The sequence below is a fragment of the Melopsittacus undulatus genome, chromosome 7 (genome assembly GCF_012275295.1).
Source record: "Melopsittacus undulatus isolate bMelUnd1 chromosome 7, bMelUnd1.mat.Z, whole genome shotgun sequence".
Classification (NCBI taxonomy): domain Eukaryota; kingdom Metazoa; phylum Chordata; class Aves; order Psittaciformes; family Psittaculidae; genus Melopsittacus; species Melopsittacus undulatus.
Genome location: NC_047533.1, coordinates 45,797,253 through 45,820,316, shown reverse-complemented (window position 1 = coordinate 45,820,316; position 23,064 = coordinate 45,797,253). Strand labels below are relative to the sequence as shown.

Sequence of the window (23,064 nt, the reverse complement as noted above, 5' to 3'; positions counted from 1 at the left end):
ATTTTCATCAATGACCTGGATGAGGGAACTGAGTGTACCCTCAGCAAGTTCACTGATGACACTAAACTGGGAGGAGTGGCTGACACACCAGAAGGCTGTGTTGCCATTCAGCGAGACCGGGACAGGCTGGAGAGTTGGGCAGGGAGAAACTTGATGAAATTCAACAAGAGCAAGTGTAGAGTCTTGCATCTGGGGAAGAACAACCCCATGTACCAGGACAGGTTGGGGGTTGACCTGCTGGAAAGGAGTGATGGGGAAAGGGACCTGGGGGTCCTGGTGGATAGGAGGATGACCATGAGCCAGCAATGTGCTCTTGTGGCCAAGAAGGCAAATGGCATCCTAGGGTGCATTAGAAAGGGTGTGGTTAGTAGGGCAAGAGTGGTTCTCCTCCCCCTCTGCTCTGCCTTGGTGAGGCTGCATCTGGAATATTGCATCCAGTTCTGGGCCCCTCTGTTCAAGAAGGACAGGGAATTGCTTGAAAGAGTCCAGCGCAGAGCCACAAAGATGATGGAGTGGAACATCTCCCTTATGAGGAGAGGCTGAGGGAGCTGGGTCTCTTTAGCTTGGAGAAGAGGAGACTGAGGGGTGACCTCATCAGTGTTTACAAATATGTAAAGGGTGGGTGTCAGGATGATGAGCTAGGCTTTCTTCAGTGATATCCAGTGGTAGGACAAGGGGCAATGGGTGTAAACTGGAGCATAGGAGGTTCCACGTTAACATCAGGAAGAACTTCTTTACTGTAAGAGTGACAGGGCACTGGAACAGGTTGCCCAGGGAGGTTGTGGAGTCTCCTATGTTGGAGATATTCAAGGCCCGTCTGCACAAGTTCCTGTGTGATGTACTCTAGGTTACCCTGCTCTTGCAGGGGGGTTGGACTAGATGATCTTTCGAGCTCCCTTCCAACCCTTGGGATTCTGTGATTCTGTGATTCTATGCTGGGTGATGTCTGTGGCAGATGCAGAAGTTGGTGTAAAAATGAAGATCAAAGGAAGAGACCAGAAAGGTGAAATGGGAAAGTGCAGAGCCAGAGTGAGGTATGGGATGAATGAGTGATGCCCCTCCATAGCATTTCTGTTCTGAGGGGAAGAATAACAATGATGTAAAAATGTTTGGGGGAAAACAGAAATACTAAAAATCATATTTGTCTAATACAAAGGCAAGCTATTAGAAATATTCATAACTACTATACTGGAATACAAATTGCTTACCACTTGGTCTCTTTCACATGAAGAGGACAGGATTTGATGGCAGCCATGATTTGATGAAATGCCATATTTTTTAATAGTAACTCAACAACTATGAGATTTGTAATTTTAAAAAGCAGAAGATACAGGTAATTTATATCCAAAATTTGCCAAGATAGTGCCCAAAGCATTACTTTGTGTTTTTTTTTAAATGCTTAGGAAGTTCCTGAAGAGGAAATTTCCTGGCATGCCAGATTTCAGAGAGGGTAAATGGTGTAATCTAGATAATTATAACCTAGATCTTAGTTCTGGACAAAACTGATTTTAAGGGTTGATACAGAGATTGATCTATCATTGACTCTGGAATAAGGATCAATGCTTATTAACATGAGTTTCCAGAATACACATTCACTTAAACATTTGTTTGAGGTTTTTTATGTGAAACTAAATCTGAGAATCTTACTTGAAATTGTACAGCATTTTATGTGGCAGAAGGACTCTGCAGAATTAACATTAATCCCAAACCAGCAACATGCATGACACAGCTTCTTTCCAAATGGCAGTAGCAGACTGTTAGTGATTTGCACTGTCATAGATGGTGGTTAGGACAGGGTGAAGAAGGATCATCAGCATGCCAGACCTGAGTTATGCCATACAATGTCACTTTTGAGGAGGTGGTTGTTTTTCAGAAGTAATAAAATAAGGACAAGGACTCAAATTCTTTATGTCCCAGCTGTGCTTCAGGTCCCTTTAGGGAGAAGGTGGTGGCTGCTGGCTGCAGAGCTGCATGGGCTAGAGTAAGGTGGGGTGAGACTGCTGAGTCACCACTGACTGCCCACCAGTCTCACAGCAGTTAATGGTCTCAAAATAAATCTTTTCACCTTGTACTGTTAAAGAAAACGTCCTCTGTTTTGGGCATCTTCAGGTTACTGCTTTGCAGACTGCAGGAAGTCTGAGCATAACTTCTTTGCTGGAAAGAAGTCGCAAACAAGGCTGCTAACAGAAAATACTAACTTCCAGGTTTTTAATTTTCTAAGTTTTACTCTTTCACTTTTTTCCTCTTGTCATTGCATTATTTTAAATAAATATTCTAGAAAATGAGTTTACTGCCAGGAACCTGCGAACATGTTTTTAAAGAAAAAGTTGTGAAATATGACCTTAAACTTTTTCAAATTTAATCATCTAAACAGGAACAATTATTTTACCCTCATTCATATATTAAATCCAATATTTGCAATAAAGTCTTTTGGAACCATGAATAAATCTTTTACTTTTTGAGTAAATTACTAATCAAGTCATACTCAGTAATGAATGAATATGGGTAGCTGCAAATATTTTTTCCTTTTATATTTTGACACATTCTCAGTTACTCAGAGCTGAACCCTCATGTGTATGTCAGCTGCTAGTGACACTTAGCTGTCATCCCAGAGGTTTGAGGTGTTTGTTAGCTGTCTTTAACCAAGCTATGCATGATACCACAGTAGTGAAATATTTGCAGGCAAAACAAACCCAATCATATTAAACATGTATTGAGTGGGAAGAAATTATGTATTTAAATAGATGAGGACAGGTAGGATGTGATAGGGTAGGATATGAGATACAGTAGGATATGAATTTAATATTTTAAATAAGGTGGGGTAAGCTTTGCACAGACAAGTATCCACTTTCATGTGTGTTAAGTATTTAAACTACACCCATAAGAGATGTGCCACCTGAAGATCAATTGATGCAATTACAACATTTACAGTCCCACCATCTAAGGAGTCGGTTTATTCAGTGTAATTAAAGATGACCAGGCACACAGAGGAGTTCACGTCTTTCAGATATTGCAGCCTCAGTATTCAAAACCAGAAGAAGCAGAGATCTTACTGCATCTTAATACCTTGACTAAGTAGTTACACATAACTTGTACTTACCTGAACTTGTTTGGTATAAGTGTTGTGGTGTTCAATTTTTCAACCTCTTGATTTTGAAAAAGAAAAAAAAATGATTTCAAGTTGAATATTCCTGAAGCAAGTGGTTGTTAAAGGAACAGCACTGGCCATGGAGGAAGGTTAAATGGTGAGAGGTAGCCCAAGGTACTAATCTGTGAAGATAGCGAACTGAAAGGCAATCTCAAAATAGTATTTTTCACTTCTCCAATGCTTTTAATTTGAAAACCAAAAAGCATGTACACAAACCATGCCCTCACTGGGCTGCAGTCACCTGTGGCAAATCCTTTGAGAGTCTTTTCAGCTGCTCTGTTCTCAGAGTTGGTCTGTCAGTCCTAGTCTAGTACCTCTCCAGCAGATGCCCTGTGCAAATCATTGCACCATTACCAAACAGCAAATTGAAAACCAAACATTGCATAGGCATGAGCATCACATCCACCAAACCAGGGTAGTCCAGAATTATGGCTGCTGTTTATGTCTAAAAACAACCACCACAAAAAAAATAAAAATACAAACCTACCAAACTTGGAACAGAAGTGGTTTTAAGTGCTGCACAATACACAACTGAAGAACTAGACAGAAACAGAAACTATTTTGAGAACTTTTAGGGGGGGAAATGGCTTGTCTTGATGTGAGATGATTCTCATTGCAGAAGGAATTCAAATCAGCCCCTGATCTTACTATAGTTCTTTTCCTTTTTCTATTTCCTTCCCTTTGGTGATGTTTCCTTTCTGAAGACTATGTAGCAGAACACAGCAAAAGCATTTTCTTCTCTGGCTTTTTGAGATGAATTCTATGTAAATCCAGTCCATCCAATATCTGGAGGATAGTTAGCTTGTGCACTGCTTCACTTTAACCAGTTCTTTGCTGTTGTGACTTCATGATTCACCATCACTGCATGTACATAGAAAAGAAAGAAACATACCAGTGTCATGCTGTTGGGTTAGTTTTGTCAGCAGGAAATAATATGCAAAAGGATCCCTGGAGTCCATGAGAAAGTGTTATCAAAACAAATGCATCAGCCATGCAGTTCTTCAAATGACCCCATCTGTGGTGCTAGATGCTGGCAGCATGGGCTGGTCTTATTTCTCTGCTGGTTAGGTGCTACCTGGTGCCCCCTTTCTCCTGCTCACAGGTGAGGACTGAGCAATGAAATTGCCCTCTTTCCACAGGGGAGGGTAGTATTTTACAGATGGATTTTTTTGTACTAAATCTGGCTTTGTAACAGATGAATTTTCTTTATTCCACTGGTTTCTGTAGAGCTAACTCGCTCCCTAGTGCTTTACTAATAATGTTTGGTTCATGGCAACATTCAAATGTGACTTTTTCATCAGATGGTCAAATTTTAGTCAGCATTAACAGCAGGGTTTTAAACAACCTCTGAAGTTAAAAGGGCCACTCGTAATCTCAATATTTCACATGGGTTTGAAGGACCTTGACAAACTAAAGCACAGCTAGGAAAAGAGTATTTTTCTGTACTGACTTATTCCCTATCCAGAACATCTCCCCATAAGAAAGTCACGTTTTTTCAGACAGAAAGATTATGAGGGTGCCCAGCAGTGCCCAAGGAAAAGCTAACTCCTTCAGGAGGTATGGTAAAGCAAGGGGGGATTGGTTCATGGTACTCAGCAGCCTACAAAGACTTGTGCTTTGAAGGGGACAGGCTATGCTTCTGTTTTGCCAGGGAGGTAAAGGTCCCCGGAGAAGAGATTGGTCTTGCACCCACTTGTGCAGCACAGGAGTGTCAACCCCTGCCTGTGCCCACCTGTCAGCTCCTTCCTGCATGCACAGGGTGGGAACTCCACTGATGCTGGGGAGATTTCGTGGCTTTCTGCTCAGGCACAAACAGGATTTTAGCACTAGGTCTCAAAGGCAAGATGAATATACATTTTTTAATATGTATTTAAAATAATATATGTATATATTTTTAACTTAGTTTATGTGCAAGGCAGATGACCTCAACCTACAAAGGAGCTCAGACAGTCATATCTTGCCTTCTGTGCACAAACCTGCAGCCTTGATGCTCATGAGTACAATTTTTTTGCCATAATAATAATTTTCTTTCATTTTACTTCACTTTTCTCAAAAGAGCTGCTGCAAACAGCCATTTATTTGTATGTAGTTATTATTCTGACTCAGCTAAGAGTTTGGTCAGGAAAAGCAGAAGATCTTGGTCTGATTAGGTTCAATTGCAGAAATGAGAATAAATTTTTGTGTTTACCATGAAATCCCACCATTTCAGATACCTTTTCTCTTTGAAAGGAAGCATGTTTCAAATTTTCACGTAAAATGAAATTTGAAAAAAGTAGCTTTGAGCTAAGAGAAACACTTATCTTAGAAATATGTCACCACCACAGGATTCTGTTCTTTAAACCTTTTAAAATTTTATATGAAAAAGTCACTTACTCTGAAAAGTAGTTTTGGAACAAGTTGCATTCTGAAAATGTCAAAATGTCATTATTGAAATGTTTAGTCTTGGATGTTTTCAAAATGATATCAAAATCAATTCACAGTTCAAACATTTGGTTGTTGATGAACTCCCCCCAGCATATTTATGAGGCAGAAAAACAACACTCAACCAGCTGTGTTCAGTGAGGCCTTGAGATGTTTCCCATGTTGAATATAATCAATAAAATCTAAAAGAGGAATTACCATAATTTAGGAAGAAATTTGCTCAAACAAAGGAGTCTTTCAGAATCTGAAATTGAACCTAATAATTTAGTACTTTGTATTCAACTAATGTCCTTTGAGCAGCTCTGAATATTTTAGAGATAAATCTCCTCTTTTTATTTGCATTTGTTTGCCTTCCTACAACTCAGAAGCACATATTTCTCTGCAGTCTGATCCTAAGATACCAAGCATAAGAAAACATGCTGAAATAATGCATGTACCTTCGCTCTGACTGAGACATACTTATCTGAACAGGGCTGCTTTCTTGCATCAAGACTTAAGCCTTACTATAGTGCTTTGAAGTGACAATATATCTGTTTTGCAGGTGAGGAACTTGAGGCAGGATGTAGCCCAAAGTTACCTTTTTCCAGTCAAGAGCAAAAATCTTGCCTTCTGATGGGGTTAATGCAAATACAGTGTAAAAGTGCTTTAGCAAGGATGGTATCTAAAATGTCAGTCTGGCTGGTGTGTCATGATGGGTTTTTTTTCTGAAAAGGAACTGTTTAGTAGAAGTAAACAGTGCTCAGGGTGGTGTTGTGACTAAAAAGCCTTTTATAGTATGACTAACTTCTGTGTTAACCCATGACTGAAGCACACTTTGTCCTATACTCCCTACTATAGTTAGTGGTATGCTCAGCAAATCTGTTTTTAGAGAACCACTGTGCAGCTGCCTCTCCTTAATAATTCCCACACTCTGAGTTACCATTTAGGGGCTGGAAGGGAAGACCCAGATGGCTAGTGAATCCAGCATCTTTTCCAGCTGCCTAGGGTAAAATTACTGTGCTTGATTGCATCTGGAACCTGGGATCTAAGTCTTGAAAAAAAATAAATAATTCACACACCCCATCAATTTTCTCTTGCAATAGGCATAAGCAGAAACCTTTTAAATACAAACAGGTGCAGCAGTGCAGCCCCATTGGAAGTTACCCTGAAACTGCAGGCTCTCCAGCAGTGGTTATTTAAAATCACTGTTATTCCATTCCTAATCAAGAAATCCCAGTTCTCCTCTTTTCTGAGTTACTATGATAGTGTGCAGTGGGAGGTGCAGCTCTAATAGAGGCATGTTGAGCTGGTGCCATGGGAAGAGGAAGACTTGTGTCCTCCTCCTTCCAACCCTGCCTGCTTCCAGCCTTGCCTGCTTGCATCTGTTGCTTCCACTGCACAAGGGATTTTCTTGGCACACAGGATGGTCTAATTGTTTGTTACTGTGACCTGGCACAGAGCAGCTGCTTTACCCACTCCCCAGAATGCAGCTGCAACACAAGTGTGCAGGAAAGGGTGATGTACAGTGCCTCACTTCCAGCTGGAACCAGAATTTTTAATTAGAGAAAATGGGAGCTTGAGAGGAGTTTAGAGGTTGTGGCCAAAATCCTGGGGAAACCAGCCAGAAAGTTTTTAAGTCTACAAGCTGTCAGGATTGTGGCTTTGCATTTCTCTGAGATCTCTGTTTGCACCATGAGCCAGCTCTGGGGGAGGGTTGCATGGGGGCACTGGGAAGATCCTTTGGGCTTCTCTCTGGGTCAGACAAGCCCCTGTCCAACAGGTCACAACTCCAGCTAAAACATCTGGCAGTAGTTCTTGGGGACCTACAGGTGCCCAGTAGCAGAGGGAGCTGGGTGTCCGTGCCAATGAGGAATGTCAAGGGAGCTATGCTGAATGCTTGTATTAACACCTTGAGAAGCTGTGACTAAAGTCTGATCAGCAAGTGAAACTCCATCTGTGCCGCCTGGTTGTCTGTCTCGCACAGGTTTACAACTGCAAGATTATTTAGCCGTGCAATTTACAGGCAGAGGCTGTTTTAGAAATAAGAGTGTCAAACCTTATAAACTGAAATCAAAGTCTCTATAAAAGCTTAAACTTATACAGATAAATTCTTTTGTCTATTTATAATTATATATTTTTAAAAATATTATTTTGAAACGACATTGACTGTATTTTTTTAAATTATATAACGAAGTGAAAGTACCTTGGGTTGGCAATGGATTCTTTTTCTTCTTCTCTTACAGTAGGCAAGCATTCACAGTCAGCTGTAAGAGAGTAAGAAACAAGACTACAGTTATTCCTTGTGGTTCTTCCACATACATTTCAATTTTGTGTCAGCTCTAGCATGCAGTCTCTCTGAATGTAAAATTGTAAATGCTTTTCTGCACCTTATTATCTGCAAATTAATATGGTTCCAAGTTTAAATCTTCCTTCCCCTTTAATAGGTGCTGCCATAGTTTTTTTATTATATATATTTCAGTTGTTTATGCACACCTATACAAATTAACTACTTCTGAGCACTGTTTCCTATAAACAGCCATGGGGAGGACTATTTGTTAACCTTCTACTGCTTATAGTTGCACCTATGCTTTATAGTCCAGCTGGGAATTTGGGGATGGGGCTTAGGGAACACTAACAAAAAAACTCCTCACATATGTGCTGTTTTCTCCCTTCTGTCCACAGAACTTTAAAAAGAATTAATTTACAGCATGGGTTCTGCATGTACTGTACTTAATGCCTCTTAGCACATGTTTTCTGCTAGAGCTTACGGACCGCAAAGGTTAAAACCCTATCACATAGAGCACTCTGCTGATGCAAAGAAATGCTCCAAAGAGTTTTATGTCCTGAAAAACAAAGCATCCCTAGGAGGTCAGGCCAATGAGCCGTTTGGATATAAGGCAAGAAACCAAGAATGATAAATAAATAAATAAATAAATAAAGCAGCATTTCTGCATTTCCTAGGCAGTAAAAAACGGTTAGCAGTTCAAAATCAGGCTTCTTAATTCACACCAAAGACCTGAGATTTCTGAGGAAAACCTTGACGGAGGATGCAGGGCCCTTGGAGATTTTGACAGGGAGATTTCAGTTGGGAGAAAAATGGGGAGAGGGGACGGAAGAAAAGATACTTCAAGTTAAGAAGGAGCTGAAGATGCTGCTGGTGTTAGTTACCTCAGGTGCTAATTGCTTCATGGGCTGATAGATTTGCCAGAGAGGATGTAGATGATGAATGGTGCTGCCAGTGAAGAGCGGCTTGTGCTTCATGCAGTAGAGATGGCAAGCAAAGAGAGGTCTCAAAGAGGGGAGGGATGCATTCATAGGATCCAGGCAGCAATTTTAAATAAATGGTGGTCTGAACTATGAGTAAATGCATCTATAATAACACAATGTGGAGCACAAAAGTGTAGGAATTCTGAAGATTGAAAGGACTAGATGCTTCAAAGAAACTAGTGCTTAGTACCTAAAATGTGTTTAAAAATATAAATACTGTTCACAGCTATACATGTTTAATAGAAGTGTCTACTGGAAACTCAAAACATTTATGATATTCTATCATATGTTAAAAATAAGCTCCCACACAAACTAAAATATTACTCTCAAGAATTCTACCCCTGACATTTGTACTGCTATTTTAGTAGTAGGGAGCCAAGAACACAACTAACAATGTTATAGGAAAAGCAGTGACACACATAGAAAATCAATGTAAGGTATTTTGTATGCATGGGATCTACGTCAGCTAGAATGAGAAGGGTAATGGAGTAGAGGGGTTACCGTGTACCGTTTTTGTTCATGCTGTTCATCCATTTGTCAAGCTCTTCCATTTCTATCTCCATAACAGAGGGTGTGTCTTCTTCAAAAATAGGACTTGAAAGGAGGGAGGGGGGAAAAAGGCATTACACAAAATACTTAATTCCAGCAACTTACAACTTAGTAAACTTTGTATGAGCCTTTCATAATTCCAGAGACACAAACTCTTGAAAGCTGTCCTAGCCTAGTAATCTGAGAAGATGTCAGCCCCATGGGTGTGAATGAAATAGCTGCACACAGATGCAAAAGAGCAGTGATGAGATGCCAGTCCCGGGCAGAGGCAGGGCTGGGTGGGACATTGCATATAGAGGGACTCAGAAGGTGAAGCCCAGGGTACGGCAGAACCCAGGAGCACTGCAGCTACTTGAGAACTGTCCCTTTTGTAAATAGAAAACTGAAACAGTTTGATCTGCTGGAACATGCGGCAAAAGTCCTGTTGTTTGGAGTTTTGTCCTAGCTGTGACTGTTGGCAGCAACTTCATACGGAAAGGTCGTGACTAGAGTAACTCTGCATTTATTTAAATGCTTCTGTTTAACTTCTCTTTGCTGATCATTCCTGGAGTCACATGGTATTAAAAATATTTTTAGCACCCCAGCCCTACCCTGTCAAGCCAATTTAATATCTTCCAGCGTTAGTGAGCTCCATCTTGCTAAACAGAAGGTACCAGTAAAAATTATCATTCTAAGAACCATGCAGCTTTTGGCTTCTTTTCCCAGTAGTGAAGGCATTGCTTCCATGGGAGCTGGGTGAGCCTTTCTACCTTGATTCGGAGTGAGAAGACAGACTTGAAAAACAGGGGAGCAAGACACAGAGCTTATTCTGAATAGTAAAAGCCTGTGCTGAGCCTGGGAACTGATCCCCTTTGCTTGTGGGGCACATTGTATGTCTGGTGGTGTCTTGTGGCTGGTGGAGCCAGGAGTGCCCAGGGCAGGCACTGGGTGACTGCGGGCAGTGCTCACCTTGGCCATCATAACGCCTGTTCTCCTGCTCTAGTCATACACTTTCAGCTAGATAATGAAGTCACACTTCAGCCACCTCTAGAGACAGTTAACTGGAGTAATTGATGGCAAAAGGTACTGGTGTTTAGTGTACGGTTAAATTAAAATAGGAGGTGAAGGAGCTGAAAATCATAATAAAGGTTATAGTAAAAATAAAAATGATGGTCATAAACTTTACCTTTTCACATTTTCGCTTCCCAGCTCATCTGGAAAAGAAAAAATTCAGTGTTCATAGTTCTGCTTTTTGTATGTAAATTGTCCAGACTGCAAGCAAGCCTTGAATAGTGTCATGTAAAACAGAAGGCATAATAGTTACAGATGAAAGAAAAAACATCTTATCCTGTTTGTAATTATCAGAGGAACTCATTATTTTTAATCTTGAACATACTAAAAGCAGTGCTCAGTTTATTTAGCTCAGTCATGCTGGGAGGAAACCAACTGTTAGCACTGCAGTGGGCAGATGCTCACTTCCCTGAGCAAAACAGATGTCATGAGAGAAATGGTATCCTGGAAAGAAACCACTGCTGCAAAATTATTTACTTGAAATGCTGGGACATTTTGCTGCAGACGACATGCAGGCAATCCGTCTCTGCCTGGAGACTCTGGGAGCTGCTCATGGAGAGAAGATGGAGGGACGGACTTGCATGGCAGATTAAAGCTCAGGCAAATGAAGCTGAACTAGCCAGATGTCATAAGGGATCCCAAGTTTTTACAACCCTATGACAAAGTAAAGATGGGGGGTGGAGAGGGAATAGTGTTACAGCAATTATTCAGACAAATAATTTCCCCTCCAGGAATTAAGTGCTCTCAAAAAAGAATTAAGAACTCCATATAGGTTCCACATTTTATACTGTGTTAAAATGGCTTATTTTTAATTCATTGTTGCTGGGGTGCTGCTGCCTCCCACTTGTTCCAGCACTTCGCAGACTGCAGAGCCACCCCAGGGCCACAGAGCTCTCTGCCCCTGCTTTGAGGAAGCCCAAAATCCCAGCTCTGAGCAAGTAGGCACAGGGCAACAGGTGTAAGGATTGTGCTCCTGGAAGGCACTATGGTTTCCTACCCCTCCAAAGGTTGTACCTGCATTTCAGGTCATCTAGAAACAGGCAGGCAACTAGATACCTGGTTGTGAATTCAGAGTTTGCTAGAGGGTGTCCTGGGTTCAGCAAGAGAGGGTAACCCAGTGATAAGGCATGTGCTGCCTAAATATGCCCTGAAAAACAGACTTTAAATACATGTTGAGCATATGTCACTGCAGGCTGAGGAGCTTATAGCTGCACTCTTGTTCTGTAGAGACACTGATATGACCATTTCAGGACTGCACTTACCAACTGTGTGGTTTTAATCCTCAGTTTGTTTTCTGTGGCTTGACACTCCATGTTACCAATTTTTTTGCTGATACAGGTACCTTCTGGAAGCACTGCTCACCCTATCATAGCATCCAGGCATTCTGACTATGGGATTCCTAACTCATTTTGTGATATCTTCATAGCTACCACCACCCCACAGAAGCCCTTAAATGTGTTCTTTAAAATGGTATTGCTTGTTCTCATTTTACTGATGCAGCTTTACCTTGTGAGCAATATAAGCAATAGAAGCATTAAATTCACAGTGCATGAAGTTATCAAGTATAAAGACAGAATAAGCTTTTGTAGCCACATGGTTGCATCCATTCACCATTCCTGGCATTGCCAGGAGCTGAAGCTCAGTGCTATGGCTCCCATGAGTGTGCAGTGTGAGCAGGAGCAGAACTAGCTCCTACCCAAGGAAGTATGTGTGCCCAGGTGCTGCTGGCTGTTGGTGGATCCCTTTCCTATCTGTCAAATGTGCAGCTACATCCAGAGAAGTACATCCTAAATGTGGCATTTCAGGCCTCCGAATAACATTTTGTTAAGGTCAAATGTGTCCTAAAAATATCATTCTGATGCATGAGAAGACAAATTTACCTTGCTTAGACTTTTTCCTTTTATGATGTATTACAAAAAATATGATGAGCAAAATCAGCAGGACCAGCAGCCCGACAGGGACAACGTATATCAAGATAGACTGTTCTGCTGCTTCTAGGCTGTCTTGATCATTTACGGTATTCAGTTCAGTACTTGGAGTACTTCTTGCTTCAGAGCCGCTTTCAGTAGCGCCTGCAGTGCCAAGTACTGGCTCGTGGTCATCTGCAGTTGAAGAATGTGTAGCAGGAGGCGTTACTGTAACAGTGGGTAACATTGGTGATCCGTCTCCTGAACCATCATTTTCAAAGCCTGCCAAATATATGAGGACAACTTAGTATTCTGTGGATTTTATTAGCATTATCAGCGAGTCAAAGAATACAGCTTTAACATTTACTTTTCATTTGATGAAAAGTAAATATTTGATTTCCCAAAAACGAATCAGCAGATGCTCCACAGACATCATATTTGGAGTCTGGGGCATCAGATGTAAAATTAAATTGCAAGTTCGTCACAAAATCTTACAGTCCTGACCATGTTCTTCACATGTTTTACTGGGACATGTCGGAGTGTGTGGTCTGTCTGCATGCAGCTGTCTTGCACAAATAGACTTTTTTTTCCCCCTGCAGGTTGGCATCTGGTTTTGCTCTCACATAGGTCACTTCTCAGTAAACTACACTAACCTGCTTTGCTCCTCAGCCACGGCACGTACACCCACAACCTCTTTCATCCTTCCCCTTACCCAAGGAGTTAGTACTCTCTTCAAGGAGAACATTATCTCTGGTTTACCAGTTCCTCCAGCTCACTCATCTGCCTTATTCTTTCTCAAATTTAAATTGTTTCACTGTGAAAAACAGAACTGGTGAAAAGAAGTCTGAAGCCTGCAGATGCTGTTGACTTTCATTTCTGCATGGACGTGAAGAGGTGGTAGTAAAATGGGGACTTTACTGGATACAGGTGCAATTAACTGTTCCTCTGTCCAATCCTGTGGGCTGGCTGAAGGAGCATAGTGTAAAGAGTCAGTGCTGGTTATGCTTCACAGATGCTACGGCTGGGGGTTTTGAACCTTGATTTGGGTTTGGTCTTGTTTACCATGCATTTTGCAAGAAAAATAGCTAAAATTTGCTATATTAGTAACAGTGAAATAGGCCCTTTTTTGAGGCTAATTAAAAGTCTGCTGACTCTCATGGAATTTAAAGTTCAAAACAAGTACAGCAAATTCTGGGCTGATACTGTAATCTATACTGATGCTTAAATCCTGTTGTAGCCAAAAGTGCAGGAATCAGTCCTTAGGTAAATTACACAGACATGTTTCCAAATGCAAAGCCTTCAGTAATTTTCTTAGCATGAAATTAAATGAGGATTTTTTGTTATCTGCCTTTTCAGATACAATGCTGGTGTGTTGTGTCTCTCATTTTATGCAACAAAGCAAGATGGGGTTTCATGACTTTTGCAATGACCTGTTTCTCCCTGTTCTCATAAAATTTTGGGCAGCCATAGTTTCCACTACAGTTAGCAAGAGCTTAAGGTTTTCAGCATTTCAGTGCTGGCATTTTCAGTCTCACAGGACTGGAACCAACAGTACTTAGCATTTTAAATGCTTTTGTAAACACATTAATCTTCATAATGGCCCTGAGAGATGAGCAGTTATCTCCATTTTACAAATGAGAAATCAGAAGGACATGGATGCTGTCCTTCTCAGAGACGCCAACTGAAACAGAAAAACTGGGATTAGAGTGCTAGCTCTTGCTTAATCCACTCTGCAGCATCTCGTCTCCTGACAGATTTGTCTCAAAGAGGAGATGAGTATCTCGTGAGAGCATATTCCAGGAAACCCAATTTCAAATGAATAAAATTATTTGAGTATGATAGCAATAATTTATCTAGATTTTTAAGCCATGCTTATCACTCAGGCACATGATTGTTTCATCCTTTCCTAAAAGCTAGGAAAGGATTTTAATACTTAATAAATAATACCTAATATTTGAATATAGTATTTAATACTGCAACTGTCACAAGACTCTTTCACCATAATACAGCAATGAAAATGTCAGGTGTTCAGTGGCAAAGCACTTCATATCTCTCTCTGTCATTTTCTTCTGTATTTAGTATTTCAGTCAACAGCAAAACATAATTTCTGCCTCCCTTGCAGGTAATGACCCCTTTATGTGTGTTCTTCTCCACCCCTTCCATGATTTGATGCCAGTCCTTAATCCTATTCCAGAGGATGGGAGGGAGCGCTCCTCTCCATTATTAGTTTGGCCACTTGAATTTTCCAAGGTAGTTTATAGTCCCCAGTGCCCACAGCTGCTCTGTTTCTATTGCTGTTGCATGGACCAGGAAGATATTATTAGAGATGTCCACACCACAGACCATGGCATGATGAACCAACACAGCCCCACCAAACTGCATCGATGACCTTACCCCTTCTTTAGCCATTGCCCTTGAAACCTATCATCTGCTGCATTTGATATACCGACAAATCCATTGCTTAAAATAATACAAATGGGAAAGTTTGTGGGGAAAATACCTCTATTTTTCATTTACTCTTTGAGCTAAAATGGATTTTTCAAATGTCTAAAGTGTGGTGTGACTTGAAAGCAAAAGCAACCAGTCACACCTCATTAACTGCAGTGCTGAACTTTCATCTGCAGTGTATGCTGCATTTGATTTCCAAGAGAGTCTTTTCCAGTGTCTCTGGTACTTTTATTTGCCTGGGTTTGGGCTGTGAAGCAGATTTCAAATAATTTGTCTTTGTGTGAAATAGAATTATCTTTTCTAGTCTCTAGGCAAAGAAAATGTCAAATCACAGGGAGTGACCTTGCTGCCACAAATTTTTGTTCACTTTTTGTAATTTCAGGAACAAAACAGCATCTCTTCTGTGAATACCATTTCCTCTTACAGAGATCTTTTCTGCAAGTGAATTAAATAAGTCTTTCAGCAGAATGGCAGCCAATTGCACAATGTTCTTGCAAGGATATTGCTCTTATTTCCTGCTTTTCACTTGCTGCCTCAACACGCCTCCCTCTAGCTCTTCTGCCTGTTGCTCCCAAGCCTGCCTTTCAAAGGAAACAGAGGGAGTTGAGTCTACCCAGCTTTACAGATTGCAGTCCAGACAATTGCATCTCAAACAAACAAACAGTATTTCTGCTGTTGCAGCATTTCTTCCTCTGAGGTTTTTGCCATAGCACTCAGAGGTGGTGATATGAGCTACTTGCTGAAGTAAGTGGGCAAACAGGTTTCTCATTTCAGCTGGATGGGAGGCAAGGCAAAATAGCCAGCAGTCAGCACATTTGGTTCTGTGGAAAATCATCAGTCTCTCTGCTGCCTCCTCATCAGACTTGAGGAAAGAGCCTCCACAGGGTGTCTTTTAAATCACACTATAGTACCTGCTTATAGAGAAAAAGCAAGAGCTAAGTCAATGGTATAGTCAAACTTACCAGTTTGAAAGATTTTTTGTTTCTCCTATAAGCTATAAAAGTGCAGTGAAAGGAAGGCTCACAAGAGGGTGACAAAACAGAAAAGGCTATAAAGCTGTGTATGTAAAGTTGCCACATCCTGTATCACTCTGTTCCATACACACATTCCTCTTGTGGTATCAATCATACCACTCCACGTGGTCTGTATGATCCTCTTTCCTTATTGCTTGACTCATCCCCATTCTGTTCCTCTCCCTACATTTCTTGCTGTAAGAAGGGCTGTTCTTGCCGTAGCCAGGGCTTGCTCAGCTGCCTGTTACTGCAGGCCCTGCATGTCAGTCTGGCTAGAAGAGGAATCCTTAAAAGCCTGCAGGCTAGCTGTCGGGTGCGTACGCCCTTCTGATGAGGAGCACAAACATTTCAGGATGGCTGATCTGCAGACAAGATCCTATTAAAATGGGGTGCTTAGAAAGTGTTATCTAGGTATGAGCTGAAAGAGGAAACAACTGTTTAAGCTCACTTATAGGTGATGGTAACTGCTTTCTCCTCACTGCCATGCAGCTGAAGTGCTGTGTTAAGTGTTGGTGTTGCAAATTCAGTTATATGTCTTAGAGTCAAACTGTGAACCTGTAGTCTCATTTCTCACCCCCAGTGCTAAAGGTTTTCCAGACAAATTTATGCATTTAGTCGCATCTACTTAATCTTGTGGCCTTCTAGCTCTGCATCAGTGATACCCGTGTGACTTCACCGGGATGCAGATCTCTCAGTGCTCCTTACTCTCATGAGGACCCTGAAATTAAAGATTCAAAAGCTCCAGAGGCTCTCCAGCTATCATAAAATCTCTTGAAGGAAAATAGACTGGTGTCACTGGCTGAAATTTAGTATACTGTCTTGCTGATGTAAGGGAGAGATTTTCTGAAGTATCCCTGAAGCACTTGAATAAAACACAGTGGAAGCTTGTGTGTGTGGATAAAAGGGAGAAATAGGAGTAAATATGTACAAGGAATTGACGTGTTCAGTAGAAAGGGGGTTTAATTTGCTTTTAGGGTTTGCACTTTGGAAAGAGATGTAGCAAATCCTTATTTCTCATGTTGTTGCTTTGTTAGAAGCAAGGTGACTCTGACGGGTTCAAACCCATTCGCAAGTTATTTACTCTAGGGGTAACAGGTCAAAAATATCATTCCCTAAGAGACCTTGGCTTTGTAAGGAACTTAACCTAAAGAGCACTTCTCTACTGAAGACAGAATGGCTGCCTGTGCTTATGGTAAAAGCTGCCGAAAGCCTGGATCTTTGATAGCAATGTTTCTTTGAACAATAGCTCTAAATGACAGCTCAGAGACAGCCAAAATAAAGCACTACCTCAACCATCCCAGCTCTCCCACTTAACAATCTCACACGTTTTGCTGCTCCTCTCCTGCACGTTTTCTTGCTCCTCATGTCAGACCACTTAATGCCGCACTTTTCTGCATGTTTCACCAAACACTGCAGGACATGGCATACCCTGGGAAATGGCCATAGGGTAACAGCCTTTTCCTGTAAGCTATAGTAAGGGCCTGAATACTTGTTCCTAGGGTCAGCACATACCTAGGTAGGCTTTTAGGGCTGCTGTGAGGCTGAGAAGTGAACACCAACACCTGGAGCTGAGACCTCAGGCATGCTCTAAGAGCTGCTAGCTTAAAGTAATTATAGTGTAGCCGGGAGAAAACCATCTGTTAATCATAATCAAAATGGCAAGGCTCGGGTTTTACAAGGCTCCAGCATGGTATAGGAACAGGACTTATAAAGGCTTCCATCTGTCTATGCTGCAAGATTTAATCATACAAAATAGGCAATAAGAGTAAGTGGCTTCTAGACAGCAGACTGCTTTAAAGTTGAGGGCTGTGCCTGGGACTGGAAGAAGAAGGAATAAAGTTCTTTTAAAGGTCCTGCCCTGTTGATTTGTAAATGAGGAGGGGTGAGAGCAAAAGATTCCTCTGGGAGGCTGCCCTCAGCAGGGGGGCTCCCAACCCACCAGGATACATAAACCTCTACATAAACTCTTCCCCCTCCAGTTCAATTTTCCCCCTTCAAAGCCCAAGTTCACAATTTCACCCCTCCCACTCTTGCAGTCAACATAAGACCCAGCTACTTTTGGGAGCTGGTTGCACAACCAAGAGCTGGCTTGTATGGGGAGAAGTGACACTGCTCTTCTCCTGATGGGTGCTCTCCTCCCTTCCCCCAGCAGCTGGGGACTGACTCAGGAGAGCCTAGGCTGACAGGGCTCAGGGAGAGCTCTGTCAGGACTGACTCACTTTCATGGGGGAACCATTTCAAAATAAGCTAGAATTTATGGGTGGACCTACCAGTAGGAAGCCTCTAAAGGCAATGGGTTGGGACAACTGGTACATGCTATCTGCCAAGTGTTTTATGCAATGTTTTAATGCCCATTGTAAAAAAAGGGGAAGGGGGGTCCAGTTGTGGGCTGGGGGAGTCTGGAACTAAGCTGTTCGTCTTCCCAGTGGAGATGGGGATGAAGTACTAGTGATCGGTACACTGCAAATGAGCAAAGGAGGCGAGAACCTGATCACTCTCCATTGCTTGCATCATGCCCCTCTATTTCCTGGGACCTCCAGTTTGCTCTGTCCCTGGCAGGATTTTTTCCTCATACCACCTTGATTCTGAGCTACATTCAATGCTTGCAGAGTATTTTCCTAACATGTATGTAATGCAGCAGGGCTGTAGTAATGCAGACAAGACCAAGCCATTTCATACCTCATTTAGCTCACCCTTACAGTTAAACAAGAATCCTAAAGCTGACAGCAAGCAGCTCAGCATCACACCTGGAGCCAGCAGCACAGTTTTACACCCTGCTTATGTTACTGGTTTTCAGGGCAAAACTACCCATAAAAAAAACAACTATTTCACCAATGCATTTTAAAACCCTTAATAGAGGAAGTCCAGTGATAGCTGAGAGCGATCATCTCCTGTCCCTGCTTTCTGGAGAGCTCCCGCTCGCTGCAGCAGCATAGAGGCAGCAAACACTTATAGTCCATGCTGAGGCACTAAGGCAGTGATTTGCTTGACACCGAAAGGCTTATTAAACATCACCTGGCAAGATTTTACTGAAAGAGCTGCCTGTCTTGTTCAGTCACTGGCTGCCAAAATGCCAGTGGAACAAACTACCCCCTGCAAACAGCTGAGAGCCTCTGCAATGACAGCCCAATGCTCCAGCATTTTATTGCAAGTGGCTTTCCCATTCATGGTTCTTCCCTTCAGAAGGTCAGTACCTAAACCCACGGTGCTGACCACTTCGTTCTGGGGCCGAGAATTCAAAGTATTTATCTCCAGAACCAGCTGATCTTTTGTTAAACCGGTTTCAGTGCACTGAGAGCATGGAAAGTGGCAGACAGTTTTTGAATGGAATCCATCCTCTGTCCTTAACTTTGCTATTAAATGCTGATAGTATGGGTGTGAGGTTAAACAAGTACGACGAATGATTAAAATTAGAACCAAAACGCATGGTGGGCCAGCATGGAAATTCAGGTTCCCTATGCACCCACAGTTTAGGAAACATGGGAATTGTAAGATTTGGTTGCTGGTGTTCGGGGTTAGATCTAAGGGGAAAAAGTCAAAGCTTGGAAAGAGTCAGGGAACTGAAAACAGAGCAGGTAAACACAGTGAAAAGCAGCACAGAGCAAGTCCCCACAGATCTCCCTCATGCTCAGTTTGGAGGGTGTTGCCCTCCAACTCAGTCCCAGCACTGCAGGCACAAAACACGGTCCCATCTCAGAGGAAAAAGGCGCTTCCTTACTCACCATTCCCAGCAGATCTTCCAGCCAGTGACAGGGCAGAAAGCAGCACGATGAGGTTTTGCTTTCGCATGTTACCTTGGCGGTGCTCCCACCCGAGGGGTGCTTCGGCTGGCTCCCGGCTTCACCCAAACATTTACATTTCCTGTTTCCTGCCGGGGTGCATCTGAGCTGCATTTCTTGAGGAGATGGACTCTCTTTGATGGGTTTTAGGAAGTGATGTAATTCCGTCTGGGCCTGTCAAGCAAGCAATGATTGCAACAGAAAGGAGGAGGAAAAAAAAAGAAGTTGCTCTTCAAGCACTCCCTCGCTGAAGCACCTTTATGCTGTAGGTGAGCACACTCCTACTCTCCTCTGCTTCTTTGACTCCTGACTTTACTATCATCTATCTTCATCATCATGCAGTGTCATGGGGACAAACATCACACAAATACAAGTCAGACAGAAATTTCATTCATGTGTGTTACCAAGAAGGTATTAGATTGCTTTTCAGGGTGGTTCAGCAAGCAAATTTCAACAGTGCCTTGGTTTTCAAGCTTTAATTCTCCCCCAGTGTGGTGGGACACCATGTGCATTTATGACTCCAAGAGGCAACCCCTGAGTGGGGCTGTCTCCAGCCAATGTGAAAAATGTCTGGTTCGCTCAGCAGCCTGCAGCTGAGTATTTTGGGCTGATTTGAGCCAGGAAAGAGGAAAAAGCAGAAAACCACAAAATTTGTTAAGAGCAGGTGGCTTAGCTGGAGAGCACTTAGACACCAGTCTGATGCTGGCTGTAGATGACAGGGAACAGAGGGTCTCAAGCCCAACCAAGACGCAGTGGCTGGGGCGAGGGTCCACAGTGCTATGGCTGATGGAGGTCATGAGGTAACGCCCACCTCCCTTTTTGCCTTCTCTTCATTTCACTTCCTCCCAGCAGTCTCTGGCTGGGTGTGTGGACCGTAGGGCTGTGCCCCACCCTATGCTGCCCCATCCTGTGTCCTCACTGTCCTACCACTTCCCACCCAGAACACAAGGGCTGACCAGGGGCTTCCACGCATCGCCTCAACATTAAACCTAACATTTTCAGCCTTCTTGCTATAGCAGGTGGGCCTAGCCAGGGCTCAGAATTTGGACTTCGATCTAAACTATACTTTTCCCCAAGCAAGCACAGTGGTTGGACCATAGGTTGCTTTTTTCCATTGTACAAAGAAGTGCTAGGTCTAAAATTCATCACTCTGAGTCCATGAGAGTCTGCACCCCAGATTTTGCTCTGGAGCATCCGAATTGATCCATTTTAAATACTTCTATAAAATCTTCCAGTAATAACTTATGGAACTGTGTAGCAGTTTCATGGTGCTTCCCCTAGACATTACTCTGTGTCAAAATCTGATTTCTGGTAATTTAGTTGAAGCTGGCATCGGTGAATCTTTCTGTTCAGAGTGGTGGGTGTTGCTGAAGTGACCAACTGCTGCTCTTTTCCAGCTAATTTTTCTTAAAACACTGATGTTTTTATAGATCATCAGTTATGTTTTCTTAGCTTGAGTAGCTGAGAAATACATCAGTGATTCATTTTATGACCAGCTTATTAATAGATTTAAAACACTTGAATGATTTAGCTAGCTAAAAATCTGAACTGGTTGCTCAGTATTGCCAATGTACATTTATGCACTTTCTGTGGGGGAAAAAGCAAAGCAAAAGCAAAGTTACAACACTGCAGCTACAAGAAGACAGAGAGGAGCTCTGAGTTATGAAACTGCTGACTCACTAATCAAATATTTCCTGGAGATATTCTTTAAAACGATGTCATAACCATATATGATAACTCTTAATAGAAGTGTCAGAGGTGAGACTCGCAAATGCTTTTAAGATTTTCCCATTTAAAAATGACAGAAGTTCCAAGTATTAGTAATAGTGTCTAATTGACATAGATACTTGCAGTTATGAAAGTCCAGAAATAGAGGCTACCCAGGCATCTCTCATGTGCTCAGAGGCACAGTGGCTTTGTCTAGGCAGGCGATAGGAAAACGGTAACCAGTGAGGGAGCCAGCAAGGGCAGAGTGTGGTTTCATGTGACTCAGGTGCTAGGGCTGTTACTGTTGTCCAGCCTCAGCTTTTCTTTAACTTTAGTCAATGGTATAAAGGGTATGCTATTCTTCTTTTAATTTCTTATCCATCTCCTTCCCAAGTTTGCCACTCTCAGTCTTTCTAATACCACATGGGCTCCAAACATTCTCTCCCATTTATCCTGCCCTGTATATTTGGTTATTTTGTCCCATTCTGTAGACTTGGCCCAGCTCACTCATCCATTACTAAAACATAAACCTAGACAGAAAGACTGGAAGGGAAAAGAGGAAAGCATATAGTCTTGTAGTAAAGATACAAACCAAAACCAAGTTCTTTCTCCTTTCCCTTTTCCAAAACCTGGTTCTTTCCAGTCTTGTCTACATAGGTTGTAGCATTTCCCACCTGGCTTTCCATCAACTATTTTTGACACAAGTTTGGGTAACAACTCATTGCTGACCCTTGAAATCAAGATAGCCACCCCCTGATGTGTACCAAATTAAAGACTTCTTAGGCAAATTAAAGTTCAGGAAGCGTGACTTTGTGCTACATTACATTTTCATGGGGACTTCCAAGCGATACGAAGGCAGCCTGGCAGGCTTTTCACTATTCAAATTTTTAGAAATGTAGAGGAAGAGGAAAGAGATATTTTGAAAGCGAACAAGCCACAGTGTCACAGAGGGCTGCCACTTCAGTCCATCCCCACCACCACCATGGTTGTGCTGGTCCGAAGCGCTCCCAGCTGGCTCCCATTTGCCTGCCTGGGAAGCAAGGTTGGTACCTTTGTTTCTCTTCACAGTAGAAACACAGAATCCAAATGCTACAGTGACAACCTTGCTGCAAACAAACTTGTGCATTTGGAAAACCAGGTGGCTTCAGTCACAGATGATTTTGTAAGAGTGGTAGATTGTATCTGATAATTTCATAGGCCTTGGTGTATTTATTAGGATCCACAATGTACCTTAGCAAAAAGAAATGTCTTTTCACAGGTAAGACAACTAAGTTTCCTGGGTATTTTCAGCATACATTACCCAGCTGTGCATGCTTTCAGTACTGTTTCATCAATTTTTATGTTATAAAGGGCATCTCTGACCACCTAGCTAGGCTGTTTGTCAGTGTTCTCCCATAACCAGAGAAGGGTTTGCATCACTGAGATTACAGGATGTCACCAGTGTGACATTTTCAGAAAAGCAGAAATGTTTTGTAACACTGCAGCCTCTTGGCTCACGCTTTTCTTGTTCCTTCTTCCTATGAAAACTACAACAACAACAACAGCTAAACCTTTGAGAGTGATGGAGCAAGTTGCTTGTTAGTTATAGGGCTTGTATTACAAACTCCTGCAAGTGCAGCTTGTCTGCCACAGATGTCAGCAGCTAATGTGCTTGCTCTCTCAAAGAGGCTAGCGCCAGTCGAGTTCTGCTAGTCCCTTAATGACTTATTCCTGCCTGTGACATATGCTGGGAAAGGACAGATAAACTTTTCTCACAGGTCACTGTGAAAGAACAGGAAATTGCACTGCACTGCAAT

General features: G+C 42.2%; 1 protein-coding gene across 4 annotated transcripts; it reads right to left on the bottom strand.

The window, feature by feature from the left end:
- Nucleotides 1-2,782: 2,782 nt before the first annotated feature.
- Nucleotides 2,783-19,802, bottom strand: TMEM154 (transmembrane protein 154). Of its 4 annotated transcripts, XM_031048763.2 has the most exons (7): nt 19,505-19,801; nt 12,295-12,603; nt 10,530-10,557; nt 9,324-9,409; nt 7,752-7,812; nt 5,522-5,552; nt 2,783-4,009 (listed from the first exon to the last, which is right to left on the bottom strand). In XM_031048763.2, the coding sequence occupies exons 1-7, from the start codon at nt 19,569-19,571 to the stop codon at nt 4,007-4,009; spliced, it is 585 nt and encodes a 194-aa protein (XP_030904623.1). In that variant the 5' UTR covers nt 19,572-19,801; the 3' UTR covers nt 2,783-4,006. The 4 variants fall into 4 exon arrangements, 3 of the variants coding, with proteins under 3 accessions (XP_030904623.1, XP_030904624.1, XP_030904625.1); XR_004080550.2 differs by lacking the exon at nt 5,522-5,552 and having other exon boundaries at nt 9,317-9,409; nt 19,505-19,800; XM_031048764.2 differs by lacking the exons at nt 5,522-5,552; nt 7,752-7,812.
- Nucleotides 19,803-23,064: the final 3,262 nt, after the last annotated feature.